The following is a 25,443-nucleotide window of genomic DNA, read 5'->3' as shown; positions in this document are numbered from 1 at the left end:
CTGTGAGGCAGCACAGTGAGCCTCTCCCTAGAGGACCAACACAGGTACCCTCTATGCAACAAGTTTACTGATCATAGAGTGTTCCAAAGCATCAGCTTCAGTTCTGGTGGAAATAGGACCAGGCTTTCTTTTTTTGGCAGGGGGGAGGGGGGGAGGGGGAGGGGAGGGAGAGGGGTGGTGGGTAGTGAGGGAGGTAGAATAGTTTTGGTTCACGTATTTGTTTTTTCATTTCTTTTCTCATTTTTTGGTTCAAGCTTTTTTTTTTCTTGCTTTCTTTTTCTTTGGAAACAGTCTTATAGTTTTTTGTTTGCTTTTTAATTCTCTTTCCTTATCTCTCTCTCTTTTTTTTTGGATCAAGCATTTTTGTTTTTTTAAATCAAGCTTATTTTAACAAAAATATCAAAGCATACCTAGCTAAAGGTCCAAATACTGTCCACTCCAAACAAGGAGTAACTCTGCAGAGGACTGACATGAGAGAAAGTGTAGCCAAATCAACAGCAGAATGTACACAGCATAAAGCAAAAACACTTCCTGAAGCACCAGATCCTGGACAGTGTATGATCCCTTATTAATAAAGCATTACTCTCAGTAGCAGGAAACATAACAAGCTTTCACAACATGAAAAAGACAGAAACCTAGGCAAAATGACGAGACAGAGGAATTCTCCCCAAAAGGAAGATCAAAAAGAAACCACAGCCAGGGATTTGCTGAAAGCAGATAGAAGCAATATATGTAAACAATAATTTAGAACAGCCATAAAAATACTAGCTGGGCTTGAAAAAAGCATGGAAGGGGTGCCTGGGTGGCTCAATCAGTTAAGTGTCTGACTTCAGTTCAGGTAATGATCTCACGGTTCGTGAGTTTGTGCCCCACATTGGGCTCTGTGCTGACAGCTCAGAGTCTGGAGCCTGCTTCAGATTCTGTGTCTCCCTCTCTCTGCCCCTCCCCTGCTCATGTTCTGTCTCTCTCATCTCTCATAAATAAACGTTAAAAATTTTTTTAAATATTAAAAAAAAAGAAAGAAAGAAGCATAGAAGACATCAGAGAAACGTTTGTTGTGGAGATAAAAGATCTAAAAACTAGTAAGGTCAAAATAAAACATGCTGTAACTGAGATGCAAAACTGAATGGATGTAATCACAATAAGGATGGAAGTAGCAGAGGAACAAATAGGTGATATAGAAGATAAAATTATAGAAAATCATGAAGCTGAAAAGAAGAGGGAAAGAAAACTATTAGGTCATGAATATAGACTTAGGGAATTCAGCAATTCAAAAAAGCACACTAATATACATAGCATAGGAGTCTCAGAAGAAGAAGAGAAGAGAAAAAGTGGCAGAAGATTTATGTGAACAAATTAAGCTGAGAACTTTCCTAATCTGGGGAAGGAAACAGACATTCAAGTCCAAGAGGCATAGAAAACTCCCCTCAAAATCAACAAACACAGGTCAACACCATGATATATCATGAAAGTGAACTTTCATGCATAGTGAAGCTTGCAAAATATAAAAATAGAGAATTCTGACAGCAGCTATGGACAAAATGTCCTCAACCTACAAAGGTAGACACATAAGATTAGCAGCAGCAGACCTGTCCACAGAAACTAGGCAGGCCAGTGGGAATGGCATGATATATTTAAAATACTAATGGGAAAAATATGCACCAAAGAATATCTTATGTAGCAAGGCTGTCATCCAGAATAGAAGGAGAGATAAAGAGTTTCCAAGACAAGCAAAAACAAAAGGAGTTCGTAAACAATAACCCAGTTCTACACAAAGTATTAAAGGCGACTCTTTGAGCAGGAAATAGAGATCAAAAGCAACAAAGACAAGAAAGGAAGAGAGATAATCTACAGGAATAGCAATATTAAAGAGAATACAATGGCACTAAATTCATATCTACCAAAATTACTCTGAATGTAAATGGACTAAATGCTCCATTCAAAAGATATAGGATATCAGAACGGATAAAAAACAAAACAAAACCCATCAATATGCTGCTTACAAGAGACCTATATGAGACCCAGAGACACTTCCCGATTGAAAGTGAGGGGGTGGAGAACCATTTATCTTGCTAATGGACATCAAAAAAAGCCAGAGTAGCCATATTTCTATCAGACAGACTAAATTTTAAACCAAAGACTGTAATAAGAGATGAAAAGGGCATTATATCATAATAAAGAGGTCTATTCTACAAGATCTAACAACTGTAAATATCTATGCCCCCAACTTGGAGGAAGTCAAATATATAAATCAATTAATAACAAACTTAAAGAAACTCACTAATAATAATACAATAATACTAGGGGACTTTAACAGCTCACTTATAGCAATGGACAGATCATCTAAGCAGAGATAAACAAGGAAACAATAGCTTTAACCGACACACTGGACCAGATAGATTTAATAGAGTGCACATGGAACATTCTCCAGAAGGGAACACATACTGGGTCACAAATCATGCTTCAACATGTACTTAAAGATTGAGATCACACCATGCATATTTTCAGACTACAATGCTACGAAATTTGAAGTCAACCACAAGAAAAACTTTGGGAAGACCACGAATACAGGTTAGGAGGTTAAAGAACATACTGCTAAAGAATGAATGGGTTAACCAGGAAATTAAAGAAGAAATTTTAAAAATACATGGAAGCAAATAAAAATGAAAACACGACAGTACAAAAGTTTAGGATGCAGCAAAGGCAATCATAAAAGAAAAGTATACTGCAATACAGGCCTACATCAAGAAACAAGAAAATTTTCAAATACACAACCTAATCTTACACCTAAAGGAGCTAGGAAAATAACAGCAAATAAAGCCCAAAACCAACAAAAGAGAAATAAAGATCACAGCAGAAATAAATGATACTGAAATCAAAAAGCCAGTAGAACAGATCAACAAAACTAAGAGCTAGTCTTTCAAAGAATTAAAAAAATTGATAAACCCCTAGCCAGACTTATAAAAAAGGAAAGAGAAAGGCCCCAAACAAAATAATGAATAAAAGAGGAGCAATCACAACCAACACCACAGAAAAACAAAGAATTATAAGAGAATATTATGAGTAATTATATGCCAGCAAATTGGGCAATCCAGAAGAAGTGATTAAATTTTTAGAAACATATAAACTACCAAAACTGAAAAAGGAAGAGAGAAAATTTCAACAGACCCATAACCAGCAGAGAAATTCAATCAGTTATCAAAAATTTCCCAAGAAACAAGAGAGTCCAGGGCCAGATGGCTTCCCAGGAGAATTGTACCATACATTTAGAGAAGAATTAATACCTACTCTTCTGAAACTCTTCCAAAAAATAGAAACAGAAGGAAATTTCCAAACTCATTCTATGAGACCAGCATTCCTTTAATTCCAAAATCAGACAAAGACTCCACTAAAAATATCAGTATCCTTGATGAACCTGGATGCAAAAAAATTCTCAAAAATATACTAGCAAGTTGAATTCAATGATACATTAAAAGAATTATTCACCACAGTCAAGTGGGATTTACTCTTGGGCTGCCAACGTGGTTCAATATTTGCAAATCAATCATGTGATACACCACATTAATAAAAGAAAAGATAAGAACATTATCTTATGTGATATATGTGATATACCACATTAATAAAAGAAAAGATCCTGTCAACAGACACAGAAAAAGCATTTGACAAAATACAGCATCGTTTCTGAATAAAAACCCTAAAGAAAGTTGGGATAGAAGGAACATGCCTCAACATCATAAAAGCCACATATAAAAGGTTCACAGTTAATATCATCCTCAATGGAGCAAAACTGGGAGCTTTTCCTCTGAGGTTAGGAACACAACAAGGATGTCCACTCTTACCACTGTTGTTCAATAGTGTACTGAAAGTCCTACCCTCAGCAATCCAACAACAGAAAGAAATAAATGCATCTAAATTGGCAAGGAAGAAGTCAAACTTTCACTCTTCACAGACAACATGATACTCTATGTGGAAAACCTGAAAGATTACAACAAAAAAATTGCTAGAACTGATACATGGATGCACCAAAGTAGCAGGATGTAAGATCAATCAATATACAGAAATCTGTTACATTTCTATACACCAATAATTAAGCAGCAGAAAATCAAGGAATCAATTCCATTTACAAATGCACTAAAAACCATAAGACACCTAGGAATAAACCTAACCAAAGAAGTAAAAGATCTGTACTCAGTTAAGCATCCAACTCTTGATTTCTGCTCAGGTCATAATCTCACAGTTCTTGAGATTGAGCTCCACATGGGGCTCTTCATTGACAGCTTGGTGCCTGGCTGGGATTCTCTCTCTCCCTCTCTCTCTCTGCCACTTCCCCACTCATGCTCTCTCTCTCAAAAATAAGCAAACATTTTTTAAAAATCAAAAAATATAGGGGCGCCTGGGTGGCTCAGTCGGTTAAGCGTCCGACTTCAGCTCAGGTCACGATCTCACGGTCCGTGAGTTCGAGCCCCACGTCAGGCTCTGGGCTGATGGCTCGGAGCCTGGAGCCTGCTTGCGATTCTGTGTATCCCTCTCTCTCTGCCCCTCCCCCATTCATGCTCTGTCTCTCTCTGTCTCAAAAATAAAAATAAACATTAAAAAAAATTTTTTTTTTTAAAAATCAAAAAATATAAAACCAGAGAAGTAGAAAAGGGGGAAGGAGCAAAAAAGAAATAAAGCACAAATACAGAAAACAATTACAAACATGGTAGATATTAATTCAATTATACCAATAATTTAAATAAAAGTTATCTTTGTAAGCAAATTAAAAGAGAGATTTTCAAAGTAAATTTAAAAACAATCAAGTATATGCTATATAAACAAATACCCAAAAATACTGACACAGTGGGGTTCAGTGTAAAGGGGGAGTAGAAAGACATACCATCTAACACTAATCAAAAGAAAGCTGAAGTAGTTATATTAATTTTAGACAAAATGGACTTCAAAACAAGGAATATTGTTAAGGATAAAGAAGGGCGTTAAATAATGATAAAAGAATTCTCCAAGAAGACATAGCAGTTTTTAATGTGTGTACCTAACAGATATCGAAGTACATAAGGAAAAATTAACAGAAATGCAAGAAAAGAAAAATTCACTAATAGAGTTGGAAACTTCAACACCCATCTTTCAGTAACTGATGGATCAAGCAGGCAGAAAATAAGTTAGAATATAGGTGACCAAAAACAACACCATCAATCCACTTGAACTAATTGACATTTATAGATTATCCCAACTAACAAAAGTAAAAAATATTTGTCAGGTTCACATAAAATATTCACTAAGACAAACACATTCTAGATCATAAAACACACCTTACCAATTTTTAAAATAGAAAGTATGAAAATTACATTCTCAAAAATGATGGTATTAAGCTAGAAATCAAATGTAGAAAAATAGGTAGAAAATTCCCACACATTTAGAGATAAAATCTAAATAGAGCACAGTTCAAAGAAGAAATTACAAATTAAATTTTTAAATATAGTATATGAATGAAAGCACAACTAATCAAATCTTATGAGATGCAGCAAGAGAAGTGCTTACAGAAAATGTTATAGCACTAAATGAATGTTTTGGAAAACGAGATATAAATCATTAATCTAATATCACACCTCAGGAAACTGGAGAAAGAAGAGCAATTAAAACTTAAATCAAGGAGAATAAAGAAATAGCAAAAATTAGAGAAATAAAACAAACAGAAAAACAATTGAGAAAATTAACCAAACCCAATGCTGGTTCTTTCAAATGATTAAAAAAACTGATAAACCTCTAACCAGACTAATCAAGAGAAAAAGAAAGAAAAATTGCCAATATTGGAAACAAAGGAAGATGACTGTACTAATCGCATGTACATTAAAGGGATCATTAAAGAAAATGATGAAAAATTCTATGTCTACAAGTTTGAAAATCTAGATAAAATAGACTAATTCCTACTAAATTTCTACTAAAACTCACACAAAAGAAATCAATAATCTTAATAGCCCTAGATCTATTAAGGAAATTGAATCAGTAATTAATAAATTTCTTAAAAAAGCACCAGGCTGAAACAGGTTCATTTTACTCAACATTTAAGGAAACAAATTATATCAATTGTCTACAAGGTCTTCCAGAAAACAGAAGCAAAGGCAAAACTTCCTAACCCATTCTATGAGGCTAGCATAGTGTAATACCAAAACCAAAGACATAACAATAATAGAAAACTAGAAACCAGTAACTCTCAAAAACTTAATGAAAACATTCTCAACAGAATATTAATCAATCAAATTAAAAAATGTATAAAAAGAATTTAATACCAAAAACTATCTAATTTATTCTAGGTATGCAAAGCTAGTTCAATATTTGAAAATTAATTAATATAATCAATCATATCACCAGTCTAAAGAAAAAAGGTCATATCAATAGATTCAGGAAAATCATTTGAAAAAATCCAACATTCATTCCTGAGAAACTCTCAGTAAACTAGCAATAGAGAGGAGCTTCTTCAACTTGATAAATAGCAACATCATACTTAATAAAGAGAAACTAGATGCTTTTCCCCTCAGATCAGGAACAAGGGAAGGATGTCCCCTCTTACCACTCCTATGCAACATTGTATTGGAAGACCTAGTTAATGCAATATGACAGTTAAAAAGAAGTAATATTTACTCATATTGAGAATAAAGACATAAAACTATCTATATTCACAGAAGACCATCATAGTCTTATGTAGAAAAATTGACAAAAACAACCTCCTAAAACTGAAAAGCAATTATAATAAGGATTCAGAATACAGGACAATTGCTATCAGTTGCTTTTCTATATACCACAAGTAAACAGAATTTGAAATTTAAAACATATAATACCATCTATAATAGCACTAAAAACAATGAGTTACATAGATGTGGTTCTAACAACATATATACACAATGTATAAGCAGAAACTTCAAAAAATCTAACAAAAATCAAATGAAGGATATTCTATGTTGACAGATTTGAAAACTTGATTTTGTTACTATGTCCATTATTCTCAACTAGATCTGTAGATTGATCCAAGGTTAATCAAAACACCCAAAAGTTTTCTGTAAATACTGACAAAATAATTCTAAAGTTTATATGGAAAGAGAAAAGACCCAGACTAGCCAACACAATACAGAAGAGGAAGGAGGTGAGAGAAGGGGAGAAAGAAGAGGCAAGGCAATGGGGAGAGGGAAAGAAGTGGAGAAGGAATGGGAAGAAAAACAATGACAATAATACAGTTGGAGGATTCATGCTACTAATTCCAAGACTTATTTCAAAGTGATTAAAATCTAATGATAGCACCATACCGACAAAAGAACAGAAACACAGATCAGTGGAATAAACTATTTAGTCCAAAACTAGACACATACAAATGAAGTCAACTGAGTTTTGACAAAAACCAAAAGCAACTCATTGAAGAAATTATAGTCTTTTCAACAAATGGTACTTAAACAATATGTACATCCATATGTTCATAAAATGAATCTAGACATAGACTTTACATCTTTCACAAAGATCAAAATTGATCATAAACTTTAATGTAAAATACAAAACCGCAAAATTTCTAGAAGCAAACACAGGAAAAAATCTACATGACATGAATTTAGCCATGAATTTTAATATATAACACCAAAGCACAATCCATGAAATAAAAAGTGTTAAATTGGACTTCAGTAAAATTATAAACTTCAGGGTGCCTGGGTGGCTCAGTCGGTTGAGCATCCGACTTTGGCTCAGTTCTCCCAGTTCATAAGTTCGGGTTCTGCATCGGGCTCTGTGCTGACAGGTTGCTCAGAGACTGGAGCCTGCTTAAGATTCTATGTCTCCTTCTCTCTCTGATCCTCCCCAGCTTGCACTCTCTGTCTCTCAAAAATGAATAAATGTAAAAAAATTATAAACTCCTGCTCTGCAAAAGGGACTGTTAGGAGAATTAAAAGACATGTCACAGATTTAGCAAAATATATGCAGAATACATATTCGATTAGGGACTTATATCCAAGGTATATAAAGACCACTTAAAACTCAACAATAAGAACACAACCAAATAAAGATTAAAATGGGCAAAAGATCTGAATGGATGCCTCACCAAAAAAGATAAACATGTGGAATAAGCAGATGAAAAGATGCTCAACATCATCTGTCATTAGAGAATTACAAATACTACAACAAGATGACTCTATACACTTATTAGAATGGCTAAAAATCCAAAACACAATACCACATGCTAGCAAGGATATGGAGCAACAAGAATTCTCATTTATTCCTGGTGGAAATGCAAAATCGTACAGCCATTTTGGAAGACAATTTGGCAGATTCTTACAAAGCTAAAAATAGTCCCATTTGATCCAGCAATTGTTCTCTTAAGTATTTTCTCACCTGTATTGAAACCAAGGAAATCTGTATGCAAATTTTTATATCAGCTTTCTTCATAATCATAAAAACTGAAAGTGACCATGATGTCCTTTAATAGGTGAATGGATAAACAAGTCAGTACAAACATGCAATGTAATATTATTCAGCAATTTTTAAAAAATGAGCTATTAAGTGGCTAAAAGACATGGAGGACACTTAAGTACATATAGCTTAGTAAATGAAGACTGCCTGAAAGGACTGTGTGTGTGTGTGTGTGTGTGTGTGTGTGTGTGTATAAAAGTATAATTATATGACATTCTAGAAAAGGCAAACTATAGAGGTGGTAATAACATCAGTGGTTGCAAGATGCTCAGGGAAAACGGGAGAAGGTTGAATATATGAAGCACAGGATTCTTATGATGGTGAAACTATTCTTTATCAAACTGTAGTGGTGGAATACATGATATTATGCATTTGTCAAAAACAACACAAATTTACAGCACAAAGAATGAACCTTAGTGTATGCAAGTTTTTAAAATCACTTTTTTAGAGTTCAGAGGATCCCAAGAGGGAATGAAGACTATAATGAAATCATCTAATTCTATTATAAATGTATGAAACAACTTCAGTGAAACAACTTGAATGAAGACAGTTGAGGGACAAAAGGGTTACCTAAATAATTATGGAAATGAGTACATTTCCATATGAGTACAAGAGTACATGAGTACAAGACTAAAGACAAAAAGAATTACACATAAACACTATATTCTAGTTGATAAAGTTGCTTCCCTCAGGGATATGGATTAGTAATTCTGATACTAATATACATGGATGCCAGAATTGAACAAATAAGTAAAGGGAGAGTAGGAGCCAAGTTTCTCAGTGTTGGTTAGAAATTCATAAATAAACAACAGGAGGAATGACCCATACGGTGATGAATTACAGTTGGAGACATCAAGATGAATTCATATTTATCTTAATATAGATACAAATAGGTAAATATTTATAAATATTTGTAGATATTTTTATAGATGTGGGTTAGTATATAAACATATATTTCCTTGCTATGTTAGCTGAGCAGGCCTAGAAGCAACCACAGTCCAATAGCAATGAGCACACCTAGTATTCATATTTTGGTTCCTAATATAATAAAATGAAAATGGAAAAATGGCTGATTCTAGAACTGGGGCATAAAGTATATGAGTCTGGAGTAACAAGTATTAAGAAGTGTTTAAAATTCCTTAAAGTCTATAATGTTGGGGTATGCTAAAGGGATACAGAAGCCAGTGAAAGAGTTCATGACAACCAAAGTTAGAACAAAAAGAGCAACAAAATAATAAACTAGAATTAGATTATAATCCAAGGTGTGAAATAAGATTTTATGAGTCCATATTATTACAAATAAATTATTGATTGAATGAGTCAATGAATAAATACATAAATAAATAAATGGGGAAGAGATAAATCTCCTTTGCAAATAAATTCCAAATAATTTCTAAAGATACTCTGCCTTTAAGGAGGTAGAGCATAAACTTCCACTCTTTACATGTAGGCTGTACATAATGACTCCCTCCAAAGAGAACAGTATGGAAAAATAGAAGAAAGAGTAACTTTATAGTGGAATAACCTGACAAACACTACCTCAGCCAAGTGCCCAGAGTCAGTATCAACAGCGTTAAATCATACTGATAGCAATGTACCCTTGAAATGATGGAAGAGCACTTTACCTCTATTATCATCTTCCACAAAACTCATACCCACAGTCCAATCATGAGAAAAACATCAAGTTCCAATAGAAGAACATCCTACAAAATGTTTGACCAGGGAGCCCTCCAAATTGTGAAAGCTATTAAAAACAACAAATCTAAGAAAATGTCAAAGCCAAGTGCCTAGGAAGATATGACAATTAAATGTAACATGGTATCCTGGATTGGACCTGGAACAGAAAAAGAAAAGTAAAAACTAAGGAAATCCAAATAAATTATGGACTTTAACAATAAAGTCTGTACTATCTTTCATTTATTCTGTAAATTGAAAACTGTTCTTAAAAATTAGTCTATTAAATAAATAACCCAAATAAAGAATGGTAAAATACACAAATAGACATTTCAATGAACAGTTTATATACAGATGGCTATTAAACACATGAAAAGATGTCCAACAAGATGAGACAGGAGGGAATTGTAAATTAAAACCACAATGACAGGAAAAGAATAGTGAACCCTGATTTAGACTCCCATAGATAAAGTCAATTAATATTTAACAAAGATCAATGGAAATACAATGGAGCAAAGACTGTCTTTAACAAATTGTATTAGAACTGGACATCCACATGAAAAAAATTCAATCTAGACAAAGACCTTATGCCTTTCACAAAAACTAACTCAACATGGATCATAGACCTATACACAAAACATAAAACATAAAACTACAAAACTTCTAGAAGATAACATAGGACAAATCTAGGTGAACCTTGGATATGGTGACACCTTTTTAAATGCAACACCAAAGGCATAATCTATCAAAGAAATAACTGATAATCCGGACTTAATTAAAATAAAAAATTTCTGCTTTGTGAAAGACAATATCAAGAGAATTAAAAGATGAGCCACAGACTGGGAGAAAACATTTGCTCAAGAAACATTTGATAAAGGATGGCTATCCAAAATCAAAAAGAATTCTTTTTTTTTTATTTGTATTCATTTTTGAGAGAGAGCAAGAGAGAGACAGAGTATGAGTGGGGGAGGGCAGAGAGAGAGGGAGACACAGAATCCAAAGAAGGCTCCAGGCTCTGAGCTATCCACACAGAGCCCAACACAGGGCTCAAACTCACAAACCATGAGAACATGACTGAGCCAAAGTTGGACGCTTAACCACCTGAGCCACCCAGGCACCTCTAAAATTAAAAAGAACTCTTCAAACTCAATAAGAACAATAAAAAAAACAAACAATCCAGTAAAAAAAAGGGGGGGGGGGCAGAGAGCTTAATGGACGTCTCACCAAAGAAGATACACAGAGGGCAAATAAGCGTATAAAAAGATGTTCCACATCATATGTAATCAGGGAAACACAAACTAAAACAATAAAGACATACGACTATACACTTATTAGTAAGGCCAAATCTGGAACACAAAAAACACCAAATGTGTGGATCAATAGGAACTCTCACTGCTAGTGGGAATGTAAAATGGTACAGCTACTTTGGAAGATAGGGCAATTTGGGAGTTTCTCAAAAAACTAAAAATATTCTTATCATAGGATCCAGTAACCTTGGTATTTAACCAAAAGAGTTGAAAACATATGTCCACACCTACATGTGGATGTTTATATTTAGAGAAGTTTTATTCATAATTGCGAAAACTTAGAAGCAACCAAGATGTCAGTCTGTAAGTGAACAGATAATATGAAATGTTGAAATGAAACAGTGAAATGAAATGGAATAACCTTAAATACATATTAGTAAGTGAAAGAAGCCAATCTGCAAAGGCTACATACTGTGTGATTCTAACTATCTGACATTCTGGAAAAAACTATGAAAACAGTAATAAGACAGTAGTTAGTAGGGTGAAATAGAGGCAGAGATGAAGAGGCAGAGTATAGTGGATTTTTAGGGCAGTGACTACTCTGTATGATAATTATGGATATATGTCATTATACACTTTGTCCGAATCAATGTCAATATCTTGGTTCTGAATTTGTATTATAGTTTTGAAAGATGTTACTACCATTGGGTGAAACTGGGTAGGGAATATGTGGGATCCCTCTGTATGATACATTATAACTGCACATGAATCTATAGTTATCCATTTTTTTATGCCCCTTGGCCTAGCAAGGGGCAGCCCAGATAGGGCTGGATTCTGCAAAATTTTAATAAAAATAACTAAATTAGAATGTCTAATTCTGATCAAGGTAAAATATCCTCTTTTCTCCCAAGTCCTCTGCCTTACAACTAAAAACCCTAATGAATAGCACATAGTTGGAAGCTGGAAAGATGGCAAAGTAGGATCCTAAGCTCATCTTGTCCCACAGATACAAGTAGATAACACTCACATCAGCATAAACAACCCAGAAAATGAGCTGAAGACTGGCAGAACAAACTCCACAACTAAAGGTAGAAAAGAGGCCACACTGAAGAGGGTAGGAAGGGTGAAGTCACAGATTTGGAGTGAAATGGACCACCGCCTCTCGTGGTAGAGAACAATCCAGTGGCATAAAGAAGAGTGAAAAACAGACTGTCACACTGGGGAGTCCACACAGGGAAGAGGAATGCCTATAATATTTGGCTTTGAAAGTGAGACAGAACAAATCTCGTGAATTCTTACAACCAGTGAGACTTAAAGCCTAGAAATTTTTTAGTCAGTAGTCTCCACTCTGTGAGGCCCAGAGGCATCAGGAAATGAAGTCACTGCCCTTAAAGAGACAGCCCAAGAAACATCTAGTGGAAATACAGTGTGGATGCAGCAGTTTGAAAAATGCCAGGGGCAGACAGGAAGGAGAGTTATTTACTCATCTCAGAAAGTGGCTTGGAGAGGCAGGGATCATGGAAGATACCTCCAGTAACAAAGGAGCTGGCAGGCAACACTTCCTTCCCCAGCTCTAACACCCTCCCACCCCCGCAAAAACACATGGCCACTTGCAGGAATCAGCATGGTGCCTACACTAGCTATCTAACCTGCTTACACCAAGCCCCATCTACCTGCACTTCAGCTGATCTGTCTTTCCCACTTTCCTTAGTTCCAGTGCTGCAAGACTCCTCCCCTAGAAGTCCTGCAAAAACCCCACCAAGTCCCCATCTCCTGACCTGCACATTTTGTGGAACCTCAGTTCTAGTGGCAGCAGCAGGCCTCATTTCACAAGACCTGTGCACACTTTTTTAAAATGTACCCCACTGCCCACAACAGGCAAAGAGAACCTCTATAGATGACTGGTATGAAGGGTAAAAGCCAGGACTCAACAGCAAGGCACACACAGTGCATGTAAGAGATACCCCTGAAGTGACAGGTCTTAGGCAACATGGGAGCCCACACTACAGGCACTATAAGACTTCTTCTTCATAAAGCCAATACTTTCAAGAACAGGAGATATAGCTGACTTTTCTAATACACAGGAACAGACACAGAGAGTTAGACAAAATGAGGAGATAGAAGAAGAACAAAACAAATGAAAGAACAGAACAAAACAACAGAAAGAGACCTAAACAATATGGATACAGGTACTATGCCAGAGAGAGAATTTAAAGTAATGATCATAAAGGTACTCACTGGACTTGAGAAAAGAGTGGTGGACATCAGTTAGACCCTTAACAAAGAGATAAAAAAGAACCAATCAGAGATAAAAGAACACAATAAATGAAATTAAAAATATACTTGATGGAATAAATAGCAGGCTAGAGGAAGCAAAGGAATGAATTAATGACCTGGAAGACAGAGTAATGGAAAGTAATAAAGCTGAACAAGGGAGACAAAAAAGAATTATGTAAAATAAGAACAGACTTAGGAAGCTCAACAACTCTAACAAGCATGGTAACATTCGCATTATAGGGATCTCAGAAGAACAGAGTGAAAAAGAAATATTTATTGGAAGAAATAATAGCTAAAAACTTCCCTAATCTGGGGAAGGAAACAGAAATCCAGATCCAAGAGGCACAGAGATTCCCCCAATAAAATTAATCCAAGGAAACAGTTTTTTAAACTAAAGAAAGTAGCAAGAGAAAAGGAGAGTTACATACTTAAAAGGCTACCAGCAGATTTTTCAGCAGAAACTCTGCAGGCCAGATGAGAATGGCATGATATATTCAAAGTGCTAAAAGGAAAAAATCTGCAGCCAAGAATCCTCTATCCAGAAAGGCTATCATTCAAAATAAAAGGAGAGATAAAGTGTTTCTCAAACAAACAAAAACTAAAGGAATTCATGACTACTAAACCAGTCCTACAAAAATATTAAAGGGAACCCTTTGAATAGAAATGAAACAACATCAGTGAGAGTATAAAAAGGTGGAAGCACAGAATTGGTAAAAAAAAAAAAAAATAGTAAGTATATCTGTAAAAATCAGTCAAGGAATTCAAGAAATGAAAGGGTATAAAATATGACACCATATGCCTAAGTACATGGGTAGGAGAGGAGTAAAGAATGGATTCAAAGTTAAGTGACCATAACTTAACGTAGGCTGCTATATCAAGAAAATGTTATATACAAACCTAATAGCAACCACAAATCAAAGAATAAAGAGAAAGGAATACAAGTATGTCAGTAAAGCAAGCCAACAATCCATGAAAGAGATCAAGAGAAGAAAGGATCAGAGGAAAACTACAAAAACAATGACAAAACCGGTAACAAAATGACAATAAATACATATCTATCAGTAATTACTTTGAATGAAAATGGACCAAATGCTTCAATCAAAAGACAGAGTATATAAAAAAAAAAAAAAAGACAGGGGGACAGAGTATATAAAAAAAACAAGACCCATCTATTTGCTGCCTATAAGAGATTCATTTCAGACCTAAAGATACCTGCAGATTGAAAGTGAAGGGATGGAGAAATATCTATCATACAAATGGATGTCAAAAGTAAGCTAGAGTAGCAATACTTATATCAGACAAAATTGACTTTAAAACAAAGACTGTAACAAGAGACAAGAGGACACGGTACAATATACAGGGGACGATGCAACAAGAAGATATACATTGGTAAGTATTTATGGGTCCAACAAGACAGTATTCAAATACATAAAACAGTTAATAACAAAATAAAGGAACTAATCAATATTAATACAATAGTAGGGAACATTAACATCCCACTTACATTAATGGATATATCATCCAAACCAAAAATCAGTAAGGAAACAGTGCTTGAATGACACATTGGACCAAACGTATTTAACAGATATATTCAGAACATTCCATCCTAAAACAGCAGAAAACACATTCTTTTCAGGTGCACATGGAGTATTCTCTAGAAGAAATCACATATTAGCCCACAAAACAAGCCTCAACCAATTCAAGAAAATTGAAGTCATAACCTGCATCTTTTCTGACCACAATGCTATGAAACTAGAAGTCAACCACAAGAAAAAATTGAAAATAACAAAAATACATAGAGGTTAAATAACATGGTACTAAACAATAAATGGGTCAACCAGGAAATAAAAGAACAAATAAAACAGTACATGGAAACAAATGAAAATGAAAGCACTATAATCCAAAACCTAATGCAGCAAAAATAATTCTAAGAGGAAAATTAATAGCAATACAGCAATACAGAAGCAAGAAAAATCTAAAAGAAAAAAAAAAACCTAACCTTACACCTAAAGGAGCTAGAAAAAGAACAACCAACAAAACCCAAAACCTGCAGAAAGAAGGATATAATAAAAAATTAGAGCAGAAATAAATGATATAGAAACCAGAAAATCAATAGGACAGATTAATGAAACCAAGAGCTGACCCTTTGAAAAGATAAACAAAATTCATAAACCTCTAGCCATACTCAAAAAAAAAAAATAGGGAAAGGACTGAAATAGATAAAATCAGAAATGGAAGAGGAGTAATAAGAATGAACACTACAAAAATACAAACTATTGTTAAGAGAATACTATGAAAAAAATATACATCAACAAATTGGACAACCTAGAAGAAATGGTTAAAGTACTAGAAACATATAACCTCCCAAAGGTAAAGCTAGAAGAAACAGAAAATTTGAACAAACTGATTAGAAGTAAAGAGATGGAACCAGTAACCCAAAAACTCCAAACAAACAAAAGGATCAGATGGCTTCACAGGCCATTTGTATCAAACATTTAAAGACGAGTTAATACCTATTCTTCTCAAACTATTCCAAAAAATAAAAAAGGAAAAACTTCCAAATTGAGGCTAACATTACTCTGATATCAAAGCCAGATAAAGATATAATAAAAAAAGAGAACTACCGGCCAATAACTCTGATGAACACGGATGCAAAAAATCTCAATAAAATACTAGCAAATCCAATCCAACAGTACATTAAAAGAATCATTCAACACAATCAAGTGGGATTTATTCCTGAGTTAAAGGGTGGTTCAATAATCACAAATCAATCAATAAGAGAAAGGATTAAAACTATATGATCATTTCAATATATGAAGAAAAGCATTTGACAAAGTACAACATTCACTCATGATAAAAATCCTCAACAAAGCAGATCTAGAGGGAACATACCTCAACAAAATAAAGGCCTTATATGAAAGGCCAACATCATTATCCAACAACATACTCAATAGGGGAAAACTGAGAGCTTTTCCCCTAAGATCAGGAACAAGACAAGGATGTCCACTCGCATCCAAATTGGTAAGGAAGTATTTCAGAGGACATGATACTATATAATAGAAAAACCTAGACACTAGTGTCTCACTAGACACTAATAGAAACAGCAAAAGACAACTAGAACTGATAAATGAATTCAGTAAAGTTGTAGGATATAAAATCAATGTACAGAAATCTGTTGCATTTCTATACACTAATAATGAAGCAGCAGAAAGAGAAATTAAGAAAAAATCTCAATTACAACTGCACCAAAAATAAATAAATAAATAAACAAACAAACAAATAAATAAATAAATAAAGTATCAGGAATAAACTTAACCAAAATGAAAGACCTATACTCTGAAAACTATAAAACACTAATGAAAGAAATCGAAGATGACACAAATAGAAAGATACTCATGCTTATGAATTAGAAGAATATTGATAAAATGACTATACTACCCAAAGCAATCTATACATTTAATGTAATCTATATCAAAATACCAACAGTATCTTTCACAGAGCTAGAACAAATAATAGTAAAATTTGTACAGAACCATAAAAGAACTGAAAAGGACAAAGAAATCTTGAAAGAAAACCAAAACTGGATGTATCACAATTACAGACTTCAACTTATATAACAAAGCTGTAGTAATCAAAACAGTGTGGTACTGGCACAAAAACAGACACACAGATCAATGGAACAGAATAGAAAGCACAGAAATAAACCCACGATTATATGGTCAAATAATCTTCAAAAAAGCAGCAAAGTATATACAATGGGGAAAAAGTCTCTTCAACAAGTGGTACTGGGAAAACTGGACAGCTACATACAAAAAAATAAAACTGGGTCACTTTCTTACACCATGCACAAAATAAACTCAAATGGATTAAAGATCTAAACTTGAGACAGGAAATCATAAAAATCCCAGAAGAGAAAACAGGCAGTAATTTCTTTGACAATGGCCTTAGCAACATTTTTCTAGATATTCTCCTGAGGCAAGGGTAATAAAAGCAAAAATAAACTACTGGAACTTCGTCAAAATAAAATGCTTCTGCAGAGTGAAGGAAACAATCAACACAACTAAAAAACTAAAACAACAACCTATGTAATGGGAGAAGATATTTGCAAATGACATATCCAATAAAAGGTATTTAAAACATATAAAAACTTCATATAACTCGACATCCAAAAACAAATAATCCAGTTTAAAAATTGGCACAATTTATGAATAGATGTTTCTCTAAGAAGACATACAGAGGGCCAACAGACACATGAAAAGATGCTCAACATCACTCATCAACAGGGAATTACAAATCAAAACTGCAATGAGATATCACCTCACACCTGTCAGAATGGCTAAAACGAACAACACAAAAAACAAAAGGTGTTGGCGAGGATGTAGAGAAAGGGGAACCCTTTTGCACTGTTAGTGGAAATGCAAACTGATACAGCCTTTGTGAAAAATGGTATGAAGATTCCTCAAAAAGTTAAAAATAGAACTATCCAGAGATTCAGCAATTACATTACTAGGTTTTTACCCAAAGGACACAAAACTACTAATTCATAAAGGATACATGCACCCCTAGGTTTTTTCCAGCATTATCCACAATAGCCTAATTATGGAAACAGCCCAAGTGTCCACTGACCAATGAATGGATGTGGTAATATATATACATACAATCGAATATTTCTCAGCCATAAAAAAAGAATGAAATCATGCCATTTGCAATGACATGGATGGAGTTAGAAAATATTATTCTAAGTGAAATAAGTCAGAGGAAGACAAATACCATGTGATTTCACTCAAATGTGAAATTTAAGAAACAAATAAAGGGCACCTGGGTGGTGCAGTCAGTTGAGCATCCAATTCTTGATTTTGGCTCAGGTCATGATCTCACGGTTCATGGAATTGGGCCCTGCATTGTGCTCTGTGCTGAAAACATGGAGCCTGCTTGGGGGATTCTCTCTTGCCCTCCCTCTCTCTCTCTCTGCCCTTACCTTACTCATGCTCTCACTCTCTGTCTCATAATAAATAAGTAAACATTTTTTTAAAAAGAAACAAAAGAAATGCACAAAAGGAAAAAAAAGAGAAAGACAAACTAAGAAATAGATTCTTAACCATAGATAACTGATGATTACCAGAAGGGAGGTAGGAAGGGGGATGGTTGAAATAGAAGATGGGTATTAAGGAGTGCACTTGTTGTGATGAACACTTGGTAATGTATGCAATTGTTGAATCACTATATTGTACACCTAAAACTAATATTACACTATATGCTAACTATCCTGGAATTTTAAAAAAATGTTTATGACTAAACCTAACAAAAATGTGGAAGACCTCCTCAGAGAATTTATAAATGTTATTTAGAGAAATCAAAGAAGACCTAAGGAAATGGAGGGATATAATATATGCCATTGTTCATCAACTGAATGAATCAATGTTGTCATTGTCCATGACAATGAACCAATATTGTCATCCCCCATCTTCGTGGAATATGTTAGTTCTCCCCAAACTAATCTACAAATTCAAAATAATTCTTTTTTTTTTTCTTATTTATTGTGTAACTGGAGGTTTGAACCTCTTAATCTCACTTACTTATTTGGCCCATCCCGCCCTTCCCTGGCAACCACTAGTTCTTTGTATTTATGAGTCTATTTCTGTTTTGTTTTCTCTTTTAGACTTCATATGTAAGTGATATCATATTGTATTTGTCTGACTTATTTTTATTTAGCATAACACCCTCTAGGTCCATCCATGCTATCACAAATGTTAAGAGTTCTTTCTTTTCATGGCTGAGCAATATTCTATTTTGTGTGTGTGTGTGTGTGTGTGTGTTTCATAACTCGGCTATTATAAATGTTACAGTGAATATAAGGATCCATATATCTTTTCAGATCAGTACGTCAAATCAAAATATCAGGAAATCTGTCTGTGGAATTTGACAAGCTATTTCTAAAATGTAAGTGGAAATAAAAAAGTTAAATTTAAGCAAGTGAATTGAAGTAGAATAGTTAATCAAATCAAAGAATATTCACTAAGTTGAATACTACATAACAGTGAAAGTAATAAACTATTGCTACATGCAACCTGGCTGAAATTACAAATATAACATTGAGCAAAAGAAGCTATACATAAACAACTGTATATGTATGGTATCACTTTTATAACTGCCCAAAGAACAGGCAAACTAATCTGTAGTGCTTGAAATCAGGATAGTATTATACCTGGGGTTAGTGATTGAAAGATAAAACAGAGTGGGGGGGTAGTTTCCATAGTTCTAGTAATTTTATGTTTCTTGATTTTTGTGTTTGTTACATGGGTATAAAATTATTTCATGTGTACACTTAATATTTACATAGTTTCTTTTAATGTAGCTTTTTAAAATGTTCATTTATTTATTTTGAGAGAGAGAGCACATGCTCACACACAAGTGGGGGAGAGGCAGAAAGAGAAAGAGAAAGAGAAAGAGAGAGAGAGAGAGAGAGAGAGAGAGAGAGAATCCCAAGCAGGCTCCATGCTATCAATGCAGAGCCCAACATGGGGCTCAATCCCACCAACCATGAGATCATGACCTGAGTCAAAATCAAGAGTGGGATGCTTAACCCACTGAGCCATGCAGGCGCCCCAATATGTGTGTTTGTTTAAAGATTTTATTTTTAAATAATCTCTACACCCAACAGGGGGCTCGAACCCACAACACTGAGATCAAGAGTCACATGCTTCATCAACTGAGCCAGCCAGGCACCCCTACACAGTTCCTTGATTTGGTAACATTTACACACATACCAAAAGAGTAAGTAAAATAAAATAGAATAAGGAAGCTTTTTATGTACTAATAAGGAATAATCTTTAGAATAAATTATAAAGAGAGTGAAAAAAGTACAAAAGTGTAAAACATGCTATAATTTGTGTAACAAAAATATGTATTTTCATATTTGCTTATATATACATAAGGAAGAAAATTATGTTACATGTATTTGCCTATATATGTACATAATGAAGCTCTGGAAAGATATAATAAATTAATAAGTAACATTGCTTGCCTCAACTGAGGGGAACTAAATGTCCAAGGAAGAAGAGTGGAAGAAAGATCCTTCATTGTATATACAACTTACATCTTTTGAATGTTAAACCAGCTAAATATGAATTTTCAAGAAAATTCTTAAATAAACAGAATTCAAATTACCTTTATAATGCAATACTACCTTTCAAATTGGGGGTACAAACTTCCCCAAAAGCCAACTCTGATGGATCAAATTTGCTAGATATTTCATAAATTATAGGGTTCTTAAAATATTAGTTCCCTGCAACTTAGCTAATATTCCTTAGAAGTACTCTGATGATATTAATTATCAGAACACCACAGATAGAAAAAACTCTGATATAAGTATAAATAATTTAACATCTTTATGTCATAGTCTACCTATTGAATTTTACTTGAGAACCATATAAAACAATTCTATGCTTTCCCCAACTTTGTACAATTTATGATCAGTGATAGCAAGGACTAAAATATAAATGACTTATTTTATTCATTTTCAGATCATGCATCACAGAGATCAAAACAGTTGCTCTTCCATATTTAGCTTTAAAATCAGATTTTAAGGGAATCCAAGGATAATTCCCCAGAAGCAGCTGAAATATCTAAACCTATTTCTCAACTGTTACTGCCTCAAAGATTTTAAGACCAAAGGTTGAAGGTGCCCTAATAAAAAAATAATCTAAAATTTATAGCATAAAATATATAAATTAAATATATATTTGGCATAAGCATAAGAATATATAGAAATTTACATAGTGAAATGACTAATTTAAGAAGGTGTAGAGTTCCAAAAAGTGCTTCATTGAATTCTCCTTTACAGACTTAAGGCTTCTATTTATCATAAGTTTAAAAATATTTCCCCCCTATACAAGAGAATGTGATAGTTAATGATTATTTCAAGTCAAGATAATTTATTTTCAAATTCAAGATGATGAATTTATCTTTGTCAACCACATAGATATCACATTTTTGTCAGCATTAAAATAAGCAGTGCCTATACAATTCCTATGATTTAAACTTATCCAAAATCTGCCGGCTTGCTCTTTTATGTTGCTAACAGTTAAAGTACTTCAGTTGAGATAATAAAAGTATAATTGGAAATCATCACCATCATTTCTTTCCCCCACTCCACAAAGGGCCATGAAAGGAGCCAGAAAATTTCCTTCAATATTCCAACTGTAAGGGGGGAAAGCCTATTCTGTCCATCTACACAGAAGTGTAGGGCCAGATCTACTCAGTCCATTCAAAGAAACAAACAAAATCTTACAAACAGTGAAAGAGAAAAAATCAGTATGTCAATATCTGAGTACATGATATTTTTAGTGGTAAAAAACAGGAATAGTATAACAACTCTTGACTGATCTTTAAATTTTTCAATATCCTGAAACTTCTGTTGTATTACTTTAAAATTTAAGATAATATAACCAAAATTAGATCTAAATAAACTCTATCTAGTTTTAGCAAACATCTAAAATATATATTCTCTCCTCTCAAAATATACTAGGTATAATAAAAATTTCCATTGATGCCAGATCCTAAAATACTGTAGAAATAATACTTATGAATATTACTCAGAATATTGAGGATTAATTATTTAAATAGTATAGTATGCACCCAAACAGAAAAAGAAAAAGCTTCAGGTTAAAAAAAAAAAAAAAAAAAAAAAGAATGTCTGCATAACTGCCATCCTATTTTCTCACATAGCTATAAAAAGAGATTCACTTCATTAAGCTCTGCCCATATAGTGATGATTACATATTAAAGTATTACTATTCAACAATGTAAGTACTATCTTGAGTTCTCAGCAATGACTGCCTGCCTCCATTATTCACCTACCTCAATTTGAATAGTACTTGCTAATCTGTGTAAATTTACTTCTCAGGGGTTTCTTTTCCTTTCATTAACATCAAATTTTCCTGTGATGGCCCTTCTCATTCACTGCAAAGAGTTAGATTGTTTTCCAAATAATAAACAAATATCAGGTTATTTTATAGTTAAATTACAGAGACAGATAAAGAAATACAAATTTTACTTTATCTCCAGGTGGATTATCAATTGAGTAGATGTGAATTATGTTCTAGGACTAATTGAATACAACACTAGACACATTAAAATTTGGTAGTTAGAAATAAAACCTATTAATTTTTCCCATTTCCAATCAATTTTCTCTTTCTCATTATTAATATTTCATTCTAAAATGAGGGAATCTAAATTCTGATCAAATTGTCATTTTTGAAAACATTTAGCTTGAATGTGTAGTACTGCTCAACAAATATTTTTGGAATCTAAAACTTTCTCCTGCTATTTTTTTCATGTAAAAATATTTAAGCAAAAGACTGAAAATGTAAGACACAATTGCCATGATCAAAAGGTATAAAAATACATTTAGTATTTACTTGACTTTCAAATTTTAGGGCATTTTCAGCACCCTGGCCTAGGGGAAAGAACACATCATTGTTGTAGTGCCAGTTTATAGTGAGAATAAAAATGTTAGGAGTTCCCCATTAGTAGATGATTAAATGTATATCAGTTATGAATTTTCTATGAAATAAACTATAAAAACAAGGCTAACATTAAGTTATTTCTAGATATTAAGATAATGAAAAAAATGAAGGTTAACCTTGAAACCTAACCTTCCTTCTCAGGAAACACTTTTTTCATACATTAAGAAATTGTTTAACTCAGACATTCTTACCGTTCTCGATTAAATTTAAGAGAATGAAGAATAGCTGGCCTTTTTTGTCTAAGGTTCCACAAATGAAGTGTATCATCTGAACTCGCACTAACCAAGGCACCCTGAAACAAAAAGAAGACAAAGTAAGTGAGTGACTTCCTTAAGAGTTTTTTGTTAGGCAAAACCAACAAGCTGATTTGCTCTTTTTTACACTACTTTAAGAGTTACTTGTATCTATATAACCTAGAAATGTAAAGAAAACTATTGTACATACTTCAATCAGGAGGGCTAAGAATGCTGAATAGAAGAAGCAAGTGAACTACTGCTAGTCAGGATGACTAGCTCAAGGAATATGCATTTGCCACTGGAGAGAAATAATTATTGTAGCATCGTTATGGATATTAAAAATTTTTTGTAGGGGCACCTGGGTGGCTCATTCAGGTAAGTGTCCAACTCTTGATTTTGGCTCAGGTCATGATCTTGCAGTCATGGGATTAAGCCCCACATCAGGCTCTGTGCTGACAGTGCAGAGCCTAGTTGGGATTCTCTCTCTCCTTCTCTTTCTGCTCCTCTCCTGCTCATGCTCTCTCTCTCTCAAAGTACATAAATAAACACTAAAAAAACCTTAGAAAAAAATTTTTTATATTTTCTTTGGGAAAAACTAAGTTTAATTTTCTCACTTCTCATACTATGTAGCTTTCCAGAAAAGAAAATATCCAACCAAGTTTTAAAATTGCAATCTGGTCATATTTTATATTTTATATTTATATTTTATTCACCATTTGTAAAGATTCTCTGTACAGTTGTAAATTATATATATTTTCTAAAAAGTACATGTGGTATAATTTATTTTCAAGAATTAACTGGTTTCAAGAAGCTTCATCTGTGATAAAAGAAAACACCTTTAATAAAAGAAAACATTTCTCCAATTAGAATTCAGTATAACTACAAAAATACAAAGATTTTTTTTTACATTATGTCCAAATACAAATAAATTATATTTCAAATACACTAGTATGTTTTCTACCTTTTAATATGGCAGATACCATAAGGGCAGATAACTAGCTGCCATGTATGATTTCATAGATATGTATGCTTAAACTATTTACGTGAGCTAGGAACATCTTAAACTATGTCAGAAGTTTTACCATTATAGGTTTCCCAGCTGAAAATGCCAGATCTTGCAGAATCATCATACCCTGAGATATCTAAAATTCTTTTCATATTTTCCAAAGTACTCTGTTACAAGTAACCTTTCATAGTTTATAATATCAACTGGAGATATCAATATGATTATCCCATTTAGATGATCAGATTAACTATAATGAAATTCCCAGAATTTATTTCTTCATTAGGGATTAAAAAAGAGAAGATAGAAATTGTTATAGAAGAACATTTAGATTCCTAAGACAAAAATGCTCATGTATCCTATCATGCTTCTGCTCATATTGTATACCTGTGATTTCAGGCTCAAAGAATAGCTTTTAAAACATCAATCATAATCCAAGAGTATATCCATTAAAATATGTTTAAAATGTATATAATTTGCACATTTATATATTAGTATATAAATACACATGATTAAAAGTATACACTCATATATATTTTTTTAACATGAACCCATAATTACATTCCATGTAATAAAATGTACTGTATACAGGCCTTGAGGATTTTTATGTTTGTTTGCTTGTTTTATGTATAAACTGTCCCCAAATGTTTCTTATAAACAAACTGGAATGTTACTAGGATTGCTTGCCAGTGCTTGATAGGCTAATTTTTTTAGATATAGGATGCTGATCTCCTTTCTAAGGACAATGGAAATTCACTTAGACTAGGGTGGGGATAGAACATGATACATGAAATTAATAAAAATTCTATAAATAGTTATGTGCTATACAAAAGATACAATATGCCAAAGGCAATGGAATTAAAATAAAGCAACATATGTTCAACATCAGTTTACTAGCCAAATAAATCTAAGAAGGAAGTCATAGAATTATTAATTCTATGACAAAAATAGGAAACAATTTATCATTTTGGAGGGACATGAACAGTACCACTGAGCGTAACACCACCAATAAAGATTATAAGACACATAAGAAAGTA

The 25,443-nt window shown here is 33.5% G+C and overlaps 1 protein-coding gene across 10 annotated transcripts in view; it reads right to left on the bottom strand.

Annotated features, from left to right (window-relative positions):
• Positions 1 to 25,443, bottom strand: part of STXBP5L (syntaxin binding protein 5L) — a 380,897-nt gene that overhangs the window by 264,883 nt on the left and 90,571 nt on the right. For all 10 annotated transcript variants that reach the window (XM_060639858.3, XM_060639856.3, XM_060639862.3 and 7 more), the window contains exon 5: positions 23,359 to 23,459. In XM_060639858.3, coding sequence (XP_060495841.3) covers positions 23,359 to 23,459 — 101 coding nt within the window. The remainder of the gene's footprint in view (positions 1 to 23,358; positions 23,460 to 25,443) is intronic.

Source organism: Panthera onca, chromosome C2 (genome assembly GCF_046562875.1).
Source record: "Panthera onca isolate mPanOnc1 chromosome C2, mPanOnc1 haplotype 2, whole genome shotgun sequence".
Classification (NCBI taxonomy): Eukaryota; Metazoa; Chordata; class Mammalia; order Carnivora; family Felidae; genus Panthera; species Panthera onca.
The sequence above is the reverse complement of the archived record's forward strand: the minus strand, read 5'-3'. Positions and strand labels throughout refer to the sequence as shown.